The 10787-nt window shown below is 42.9% G+C and overlaps 1 protein-coding gene across 3 annotated transcripts; it reads left to right on the top strand.

The window, feature by feature from the left end:
• Positions 1-223: 223 nt before the first annotated feature.
• Positions 224-8847, top strand: GMNN (geminin DNA replication inhibitor). Of its 3 annotated transcripts, none has more exons than XM_071456150.1 (7): positions 224-322; positions 1074-1138; positions 2805-2903; positions 3230-3362; positions 4035-4117; positions 4198-4308; positions 5878-8847. In XM_071456150.1, the coding sequence occupies exons 2-7, from the start codon at positions 1082-1084 to the stop codon at positions 6079-6081; spliced, it is 687 nt and encodes a 228-aa protein (XP_071312251.1). In that variant the 5' UTR covers positions 224-322; positions 1074-1081; the 3' UTR covers positions 6082-8847. The 3 variants fall into 3 exon arrangements, with proteins under 3 accessions (XP_071312251.1, XP_071312258.1, XP_071312267.1); XM_071456157.1 differs by lacking the exon at positions 224-322 and adding an exon at positions 370-561; XM_071456166.1 differs by lacking the exon at positions 224-322 and adding an exon at positions 370-663.
• The last annotated feature ends 1940 nt before the right edge of the window (positions 8848-10787 follow it).

Here is a 10787-nt window from a genome sequence, read left to right as displayed (position 1 = left end):
AGGTCGTACCGTGTTTAGACAGGAGTGATGAGAATAAGCGGAGACGTGATTAAATCTGATCTGGCACAATTCCTTTATAAGTAAAACAAAAAAACCAAAAGCCAGAAATGAACCAAAGCCCGCAGGACAGCGCGCAGCAGCGCGTGCCCCCTCAGCACCGGCCGCGGCGCGCGAGGCGGGGGCAACGCGGCCCGCGATTGGCTCGTAGAGGGCCCCCGCGTCACGTGACCAGCGGCGCGCTCCTTATAGCCGCGCGCCGGGCGCAAGAAGGTGGCCGTGTGTGCGAGTGCGTGCTGCGGGGTCCGTGCGGGGGCGGCCCACGGTGAGCGGGGCCTCGGGCCCGGGAGAGGGGTGGGAAGGACGAGGAGAGGCGGGAAGAGGCTGCTCTCTGTCTCGGCTGAGCCCCTGCCACCAGCGGCGGGTTGGGGCCGCAAGGTTCTGTGGCCGAGTTTGGGTGTTGGCGGGCTCCTGCCTCGCTATTCCCCATTGGCCGTGGCGGCGCGCGGGGAGGGAGGGGCCCTGCGAGCTCCTGGCGGGAGAAGAGCCGGGGGAATGGTGTGGGTGAGTGCCCCGTTCCTTACAGCCACTCCGGGAGTGCGCCTGGGACAGCCCCGCCAGCCCTGCAAGCTCGGCTGGTGGGAGCGGGGCTAGGGCATGGTGTGGGTGAGTGCCCCGTTCCTTACAGCCATTCCGCGTGTGGGTGGGTGCCCCGTTCCTCCCACAGCCATTCCGCGTGTGCGCTTGGGACAGCCCCGCCAGCCCTGCGGGCTCCTGGCGGGAGCCGGGCCGCGGGGATGGTGTGGGTGCGTGCCCCGTTCCTCCCACGGCCATTCCGCGTGTGCGCCGGGGACTGCCCGCCAGCCCTGCGGGTAGGCCGCTCCGCGCTGTGCCTTTCCGCCGCTCGTGTCTCGGTGCAGCCTCGGGAGGGGCCCACTGACCACGCCGTACATGGCTGACTGCTTAAGGCAGCCATGAAGGCCGGTAATACGAGATGGTCATGTTCTCTAACTACTGCTTCCCGAACTTCAGGAGTAGAGGGATGCTGTATTAAATGTAGTGTTTTTCTATTGCAGTTGATCTCATGAATTCCAAAATGAAACACAAATTGACCGCGGAGAAGTCCTCAGGATCTTTGCAGGTATAGGCTTTAAAGCCTTGAAGCTAGTACCTCTCTGTGTGACACAAGCTTCTCTGTCCACTGAAGGAAAATAAAGGGATCTGTTGCAATGTGCTTCCACCTGGCTTATGTCCCTTTGGCTTGAGTAACCTCCTGGCAGACACTGTGGCTTGGGAACATGCTGTCCTGCTTGGGTCTATGTGCTTATGACTACTCTTTTTCCTATTGCTCAGCAAGTCCTTTTTACTTTGACACTGAGCTTACTGTCTCTCTGTTTAAGTTTTCAGGGTTGGTTTGGTTTGTTTGTCCTGACGATGTGCCTTTGCTTACTGAAGCTGTCTGGCTTATGTTTAGGGGTTGTGGGGTAGGTTTTGTAGGCTGTTCTTTATGAGTGGGAACTTATGAAGAGTTCTGCCTTATGTTGGACATGTTTTAACTGAAGTGTTCAAGCAGGCAATTTACTTTCTGAAGTCACTTTTGTGAATAATAGTTGCCTTGGAATTGGTGGAAATACTTAAATAATTTAGGTTTTTAAGAATTAACTGATTAGGAACAAATCTTAGTAACTTTTCTTGATAAGTCTTTTCAATGTAGGCCCTAATCAGAATGGTCCAGAAGGGTATAAAATAGAGGCTAGTGGCTCTTGTATGATGAGGCATAGTGACTGGAATGGAAGCTTCAGGTATTAGTGAAAATTGCTAACTGATAGATCTGACTTATGGCAGTCTTGTCCCATAGTGTCTCTAGGGTGTGAATTGCTCGGTGTGGCTTTTTGCACTTTCAGTGAGTTAACTTGAGTATTGGCCAATAATTTCTTGGCAGAGTATAGCTAACTCTAATCCTTAAAGTAACAGCAAGCAGTGTCTGACACACGGTGTGATTCTTGTTCCCACAGCAGTTAATGTTTGTCCTTTAGTGGAACAGTAGGATAATTGGTGGCAGAAACTACCGTGGGAAATGCGAGCTCTTGTCCTATGAAGTACGGTGTGAATCGGTGACTTTCTCACGCTGCTGTGGCATTGTATCCTGGCTGCTCTTGCTTGGTTGTCTGCCATTGTTTGCTATCCCATGGTGGCAGTGTAACCAACCCAGTCAGAAAGCTTTGATGCAGGAAAGAGGCATTTATGCATGATAGCAAGGGTGATAAACATACTGGCTAGGCAAAACAATAGACTCTCTGGATCGGAGCAAGGAAACTTTTGATCCATTTTAATGGATAATCAAAGTAACACATCTATTTAAATGAACACTGTTTGATGGTGTGTTCACAGGTTACAAAAACAGCTGCTGCCTGATGTGCCTTTACCACCTAACCTTGCACCTGCAGTCACTTTTGTCCCTGTCCCCAAGGGTCTGGGACTGCTGCTCTCAAACTCGAGTTTGAGAGGTCCAGCTAAAGTCACTGCCCTTGAAATCTAATCAGAGTATTTTTACTGAAGTTCTTTTATGAAAGGTAAATGTTTCCTAAGAGGCAGGGATTGATCATAGCTTCATGTGATTAAGATCTATCTCTGGTAGAAATAATTAGATCCCCTTCCCTACAAAAGCCTTAATATGGGCTACAGTGTCATTTTTTTTTGTCTTGAAAAGATGAATTGTGTTACCTTAATGGAAGCATGATGGATTCCTAATTTTCAGTAGATGTAAAGAAGAGTGGCTGCTGTCTGACCCATTTCTGTCTTTTCAGAAGTACCTCACAGACAGCACATGCAGTGCTGCCCGAAGACCGACTCTTAAAATGATCCAGCCTTCAGCAGCCGGTAACCTGGTTGGCAGGCATAATGAGGTATAAACTAAAAGATAATTTGTAAATATGGAATTATTTCATAGTGCAGTGCTTTTGAGCTGTTAACTGAAAACTAATATATTTGAAAAAAAATGCAATGTGTTAACTAGAATGACACAAGCTTACTATTGTTCTAGTAATAAACAATATTAAAACCTAGCAATTTGAGTTCTTTGGGTATTAAGGAAGATGTTTAAACTAGAACTATAATGTGAAGAAAGCAGGACTTAGACACTTGCAGTCATGAGTGTGCAGGCTCAGAAGTTTGTATTTTTGTGTAGGCTGAGATGTTCCTCTAAACTTAAACCTGCCCATGTTTTATGCAGAAGAAATCTGCAGTCAGAAGGAAGCTCTGGAATAACAAATTTGCCTCAAAGTCTTCTGAAGCTGAGGTGTCTGTGAACAAGGAGCAAGAGAATGAGAATGGTGTCATTCAAGCTGAAGATCTCATGATGAAAGGTACATGGTAATTCCTGAAATGTTTTCTTGCACTTTAAATGCTATGCTGCTGTTGGAGTGCTACTTTTGAAACATATAGCCCAGCCAAAATAACAAGGTACAAGACTCCTTAACACTGCTGCACACAATGCTTCTCAGCTTCTGGTTATCATGAACTCCTTAAATACCAGACATCTATATTTAATATAGAGGATAAGTATCATCAACTCCCGCTAGACATCACAAAAAACTCACAAAGCCCTTACCTAAATGACAAAGGAAATAAGTTTTCCATTGACTAATAATTAAGATGAAACCAAAGCCTGTTCTGCCACAGTGTGTTGTTTGTGCAGTTTCTCAGAACCAGTGTGGACAGTGACTTGGAAGTAACACTTTTGTCTTCCACAAAATGCACATTCAGAGCAGCATTTGCAAGTGTGGCCATCTTGCAGAGCCTGCTGCCATGCTTGAGGCAGCTTCCTGAAGGCACTGTACAGCCATTAATGCAGTGTAGGATCTGTTTCCTGTAAGCTTGTGTCACTAGTTGTAGTTCTACAACTAATCTTTGAAAACACTATATGGAGTGAATTTTTAGCATCACAGCTCACAGAATACTTGTATACAAGTTAGATATCTTAAGGTGCTCTTAAGAAGTCAGTTTACCACAGACTTAATGTAGCCTCTTAAATTCAGGAGATCCTTCATCTCGGTATTGGAAAGAAGTGGCTGAAGAAAGGAGGAAGGCTCTGTATGAAGTGCTTCAAGAAAACGAAAAGGTAGCTGCTCAAAGATGTCTAACTGCTAAGGTCACCTGGCTATTGTTTTCCTCTTCTAACATTTTGTTATTTGAACTCAGTTGCACAAAGAGATCGAGCAGAAGGATGGTGAAATTGCCCGCCTAAAAGAAGAAAATGAAGAGCTGATGTCCCTTGCTGAGCATGTGCATTATATGACCAGTGTGATTGAGGTACTCAAAGTAATTTTCAGTTAATGTTGTGGAACAAACCAGTGAGAAACCAGCCAAAGTATTTATAATGAATCAATGACTTCTGTTATATGTGCTCACATGAGTTTTCATTTTAAATTGCTCTCTGACCTGTTTACTGCAGGATAACTCTAATTCTAGAGTCAAAAAGCTCCTTCTAGGGGATGAATTTTTCCCCTCTTAGAACCTAGGAGTAGTGAGAATACTAAGATGGATGTTTTCAGAAGGAGGAATTCAATCTACTCTCTTAACAGCATTAGGATTTGCATGTTGGAGATTGTGGTAAGGGAAGGAAGAGTCGATTTTTCACTTTTTTTGGGATTACTTAAATTAATGTGCTTAATAGGTTGGTACTGGCTGTGTCCTTTGAGAAACTGAACTTGCAACAGAGTCACAAAGTAGAGCAGTGAGAGGGAGCACCATTCTCTTTAAGGTCAAGGTTTTCTTGTCAAGTGCCAGTTTCACTGCCCGAAAAGGTCTGTACACAGTCTCTAGGGTTTATAAACTCAAGTTTCCTAACAGCTCCCTCTGAGAGTTCCTTGGGGTGAGTGGTTGTCACTAATTCCATGGCTTCTTCAGCAGGAGAGAATTGTTTGTAAGAGCCTCTGAAGCTGTGATAAATCCATAGATAGGTGTGGAGCCATGAGGTTGTTTTTGCAGGAATTAAGCTCTCATTAAGCTGGGGTATGAAGGTGGATGCCTGGCAAATACCTTGAGTCTGTGATGACTAGACTGAGAGGTGGAAACAAAATGGGATATTATTGCAAGTAACTTGTGTAATCAAGAATTAAATTTCATCAAGTTACTTTTCAATTGGTGCAGTTATTTAGATCAGCCTTGAGAGACTGCTTTGCTACACTTGAATTTTTTTTGGTGTTTGGGGACTCCTGCTTGTTAGTGACAAAACCATTGGCAGAAATTACATTACTTGAGGACTTGAACTAATAGATGGAAACTTCTCTGCAGTTTCTCAAAAGTTATGATCACTTATTAGTTGTAAGCTGCTCCCTTCTGAGGCTTAAATGAGCCTTAAGGGATCCATCAAACAACCAGAAGCTTCAAAATCAGCCTCTTCACAGTCCTGTTTATCTTCCTTAGATCAGGTTAGGTGAGGAACTTCTAGGTTGATCAAGTGCTAGAGACTGCTGGGTCTTAAAGCTCATCTCGACTTAATGTAGCTTCATCTCTAACTAAAAACTGAGGAAATTGGTTGTACAGTAATTTTTCTAAAATTAAATCTGTAGGGTACTATAGTAAATACTTAACTTGGGAACCAGTTTCCCATGTTTTAGGTTGCCTGAGATGAAACTTGTCCTACTGAAGAACCTAAGAAAAACTGAACAAGCAAATGTGGCTTACAAGTTAAGAGGTAGTAATTGGAGTTGAACTTGTATCTTAAGGTTTTTGTAACTGAGGAATGTTTTGACTATATCAACAACCTCCAAATGAAGGTAATTAGGTTGTTTAATTTCATATGCAGAGTCTTCTTTCACTATTTCATAGTTATTAAGTAGAAAAATATTAAATTTGCTGTCTTCTGTTCCTTTGTAGAGGCTAACTGGGCAAGCACCTGACAATCTTGAGACACTGGAGAGTTTGGCTCTAGAGGAATCCAGACAGGAAAATGAGGAGCACAACTGTGGAGATGAGGCAGACAGCCCTTCTGAAGAAGAGCCATCACAAGTATTGTCTGGTTTAAGGGAGAATAGATCAGATCTTCCTTCAAAGGAAGCAAGCCATTTGCAACTGGCATGACAACCTTTAAATAGGCTTATGTATGTGGCTTTTAATTGCAGACTTCCTCTTGAAAGGACATACTGAACCTCAGGTACAGAAACTCTTGTGGGAACATTACAGGTGTTGGTATTTTTAACTGGAATTATGTAGCAGTGGGAGGAGTATCTGAATACTGCATGGAGAATTTACTACAGGCTGCATGTAGTTGCCTGTAGGAAATGCAAATACTGTGTATTTCAACTGTTGTGTAAATATCTTTCTTATCAGTTGTTCTGACATGGTGCATGAAAATTGATAAATAAATCTTTGCATTACCAAAATAGTGTCCTAATTGACAGGGGAATAGTTAATCCTTGGTTCAAATCAATTATGACTCCTGTAGATGGAAGCTTTCAAGTTTTTGGGGGGATTGCCTGGGCAGTTTTTAGTTCTTTTTAGATTTGCAGAATTCTGGAGAACAAAATTACTTTTTTTGTGGATAGAGGGGGGGAAAGCAAAAATTTGTGTGCTGTTGGTGAGGTTTCAGAAAATCTTCCTGGGTAATGAGAGTCAAAATCTAAAGGTCAGTTAGATTTATGGTTTTCAGGCTTTTTAAAATTACTCTGCCTGCTAAGGAAACATTTTGCAATTTGTGTAATGAGAGCCTAAATAGGAAATATTAGACCATTTATGTTAGTAATACTTTAATTGGCTTAGGAAGAGAAGGTGGTATGTTCTTGGTCCCAGTAGCAGCTGTGCTGAAAACTAGCTGGAGACAAAGCAGCCTGTACTTCAGAGCTGTTCTAAAAGGAAACTTGGTGTTTTCAGGTACTGCTCTGGTATTTACCAAGAGATGAGACACCCTTTTACCCAAGGTACTTCACTTCTGAAAGGTTTACAGGAATAGAAAAGGTCTTTAAAACCTTGAGCACCTTATCTGGTATCTGCATGGGCTGTGATGGAGCGGGAAAGCTGGATACAGATTTTCCAGTACTGAGTGAACTTGGGGCAGTTGTTCTGTAACAAGGCTTTAATAATGGGGGCTGTTGCCATATCTTGGGAGGAGCTTAAAGCTGAGTGGCTTTCAGGAGGCAGAAGTGAATAGCAGCATCCTGGTTCATGGATCTCTCTCTGGCCTTGCCAAAGATGGTTGCTTCAGGGTATGTGTGAATGGCTCTGGAGCTATCAGACTGGCACCTTTATGTCCCTTCTGTTTCACTTCCTGGGGCTGTTGATAAGCTAACAGATGTTTTACAAGCGATTTTAGTTGTGACATCCAGGAAATGTCAGAAACCACTGTAGGAGGTAATACTCCTGGCTGCCATTTTACCTCAAGCATGCTGACTAGAAAACGAGGCATCACAATTTCTTGTGGACTTTGTAAGCACAAGATTGTATCTTGCAGTGTGTGCTCCAGGGGCTGCTTAGACATGTTCCTTTCCATCACAGGATGAAAAGGTGAGAAAGGTGTGTCCTTTATTTTGCACTGATGCTGTCTTGAAGAAACTAAACTGGGTGCTGGGCAAATGCTTTGTAGAGTAACCTTGGTTTTCTGTTAATGAGAAGTGGATAATGCTTGTCAAGTGACTTAGACCTCTCCTATCTCACATTCTAAGCAACTTTCTTAACACAGTAATTCAACATTAGTAAATAATGACACAAATTCGTTTTGATGTAGTTGTTTTTTGCAGTTCAATTTAGTTTGATTTGTTAACTGTAGTTTTTAGAGGTGGCTTTATTTTTGAACATCAGGCATATTGTATTTGCAGAGGCTGTAGAAGGGAAGAAAGGACTGTGACATGACTAGCAAACCAAAATGAGACAGCAAGTGCAACTTTTCTACTATTTCACTTCTTGCTGTGTGAACTGCTGTAGTACAGGCGCTGTTGTTGGAACAGAACTGCCAGAAAGACAAATCCAGAATTTGTGTGCATCTGTGTGTTTCTTACCTTCAGGCTGATCAAGAAGAATACTTACTAGGTTTAACTCTTATGCTTTTTCTGGATTGATTTTATTTAAATTAAAAAAAAAAGTGACAGTCTGTTGATATGCTGGATCCTTCTGATGAAATAGACTGTGTACAGATAAATCATGGAAGTTCTGCAAGTAGGCTGATGGATGTCTTGCAGCATTTGGCCCACCTCTAATAGAGTAAATTTTTCACATCAAAAAGGCATGTGCCCCTTAGTCATACATACTGATGTTTTAAACCAAAACTACTATGGTTTCATTAAGTGCAATTTGTTAGCAGAGTGGGTAGTTTGCTGTATAAATGGAAAAAACCTGTGATGCCCCAGAAGGCTAGGTGTGAGAGCTGAACTGCCACAGTAATAAAACCTCTACACATGCTTTGTAATAGATGCACTGAACCTTGACCAAACACTGACTGTACCTATTGTATCAGACATAAATGTATGGAAATGTTCCCAGCAGTTTTAGGATGCTGCACTAACTGCTGTTTAAAAAGTCCTAAAAGGATTGAGTTTGTTTGTTGTTCTGAAAATTCTTGAGTGCTTTTTTTTTTGAACATGCATGCAGCAGCACTGTGCTACATATTAAGTCTAGAAACTTGGTATTTATGTGCTCACAGCTTGTCAAAGGTGTAGAAATTACACAGAGATTTGTTTGTGATCAGTTATCTTAAAACCATCTGACATTTTAAGTATATAGGGGAACTCATTTGTCACTGAACATGACCACGTAGTAGCTGAAAATCAGCATCACTAAAGACAACCTTTATATCCAGCTAAGTTACAGAGAGAACATTCTATCTAGACCAGTAAAAGTATCAGTTCTGGAACCTAACTACAGAGTATGCTTCTTTCCAAGAAGCCAAATGCATTTGTGCTACCTGCACGTTGACTCCTTTTCACTGCAGAGGGTACAGACACAATCTGTCTTTCACTGAGGCAGGCTTAGGCTGTGTGCAAGTGGGATGTATCTACAGTGTCCTAGCACTTCTCGCATAAAATGTGTGTGTCTGAGCAGGGCTGAATTTCAGCCATGCAAAAGCAAAGGGCAGGTGGGTCATTTGCAGGTGACAGATGTTTCAAGAATGAGCAGCTATGCACGGACAAGCAAACCATGGGGCAGGTGGATTGTTTGTGTGAGGAAGAACTCACAACTGGTTTACACTAAAAATTGTTATTTTTGCTAAGCACCCATTGTACTTAAGACAATGTGTGGAGGAATTAATTAGACCATAATAGCTCCTTGTTTGGGCAGCTGAAACTCACTTGGTTTTTTGCATGGATTGCTTATGTGAGGGCTGCAGCATTGTCATAGGTCGTTTTTTGTTAAGAACATGTGCTGCATGTTCATTTACTTCTCCTCAAGGGCCATCTCAGGTTGTTTTCAGAACTGGATTTAACAATTTAATAAGAAGTGCAAACTTTGCCAAGGCTGTGCTTTTCCAGCACTCCAATGCTCTTAAGACTGAGTTGTATTGTCATCGATGGTTTTTTTTCAGCATTTATTGTTTATTGTGCTATTCATTTATCTTTCCATTCTTGTAATAAGACAAAACAGTGTAGCAGCTGATAATGGTGTTATGAGGAGCTGTAGTTTGCTGCTGTTTGTTGAACTGCTGGCAGATGGCTGCAATGAAATGTGATCAGAAATGTGAGGACACATCTATCCTACCCTCAAGGACACTGCATCCATTTGAGCCTGGGTGCTGTGGATCCTCTCAGGACAATCCTACTGCAAAGCAGGAAGCCATACTTAAGATACAGTGTCTGGCAGTTGTTGACTCCTAATTTTGAAGTCCCCATTACTGATGAGTGTTATTTATAAAGTATATATCACAGACTGCAGGACAGGGTGAAGCTATAGAGCATAGCTTTTGAAAATCTGATGGATACAAAAGCCTTGCCAGTAGCACTGTGAAACTGGGCAGCCTAACATGCTGCTGCTGTAGCTACAGGAGTATAGGGGTGCTACAGATTTCTATTTATGGGGCCACATGCTGAGATAGTGACAGCATGCCACAGTAGTAAAAACCACCACAGCATAAGGTAAGGATACCTTTACCACCAGATAAACAAATCCCTTTCCCAAATGCACTAATAGCGAGCTGCCCATCTCTTCCATCTGCACTGGTACTGAGCTACTTTGTTTGGGAACTTTTTCCTAACACACTTTCCTGGGGTGGCCCTGACCTTTGAATTTGTCCAAGTAAGCCTGCTGCAGCCCTAAGAGCTTTTGTAATTACTGCCTGCTGCTTCCTTCTTTACTAGTTGGTAAGCACAAGCCTTATGATGCTCACCTCTGTGCATCTGGTTTTCCTACTCCACCAAGGAGCCAGGAAAAGGCAGTGTTGTCAGCTCTGCAAGCATAAAAATGTACAAGCTTGGAGACATACAACCTTTCTTTGCCTTCAGGTTTTGGAAGCTTTAAGGTTTGTTCACTTTGTCACAGCTGTGGAGAATCCTAGTTGCAATGGTGTAGCAGATCAGCTGTAGCTAGTGAACTTCTCCAAGGGTGGCTTTAAACTACAGGGAGATGAGATACACCCTCCATTTGATGCAGCACCTCTGTATGTGAGCTGCTCCCTGTTCCCTGTGGCTTTGGCTCCCTGCTCCATAGGCAACTCTACATTCCCCAAGGTGTATGCTGTAAGCCTTAATGTTTGAAAAGGGAAAATGAATGGAAGGAATGTCTTCTGTCTGAGGAGAGTCTGTCTTCATAGAAGGGAGAAGTAAATATTTTGGTAACAATCCTGGAGCCTCTCCAGCACATTTTCT

The sequence above is a fragment of the Agelaius tricolor genome, unplaced genomic scaffold (assembly GCF_023055355.1).
Source record: "Agelaius tricolor isolate 1412-34295 unplaced genomic scaffold, bAgeTri1.0.p SCAF_2, whole genome shotgun sequence".
NCBI lineage: Eukaryota > Metazoa > Chordata > Aves > Passeriformes > Icteridae > Agelaius > Agelaius tricolor.
The sequence above is the reverse complement of the archived record's forward strand: the minus strand, read 5'-3'. Positions and strand labels throughout refer to the sequence as shown.

What these genes read in the sequence shown, in the direction of transcription:
- GMNN (XM_071456150.1), top strand. Translation starts at nt 1,082, where the DNA reads ATGAATTCCAAAATGAAACACAAATTGACCGCGGAGAAGTCCTCAGGA. An exon ending in TGCTTCAAGAAAACGAAAAG is followed by an intron (nt 4,118 to 4,197) that starts GTAGCTGCTCAA and finishes ATTTGAACTCAG; the next exon opens with TTGCACAAAGAGATCGAGCA. An exon ending in ATATGACCAGTGTGATTGAG is followed by an intron (nt 4,309 to 5,877) that starts GTACTCAAAGTA and finishes GTTCCTTTGTAG; the next exon opens with AGGCTAACTGGGCAAGCACC.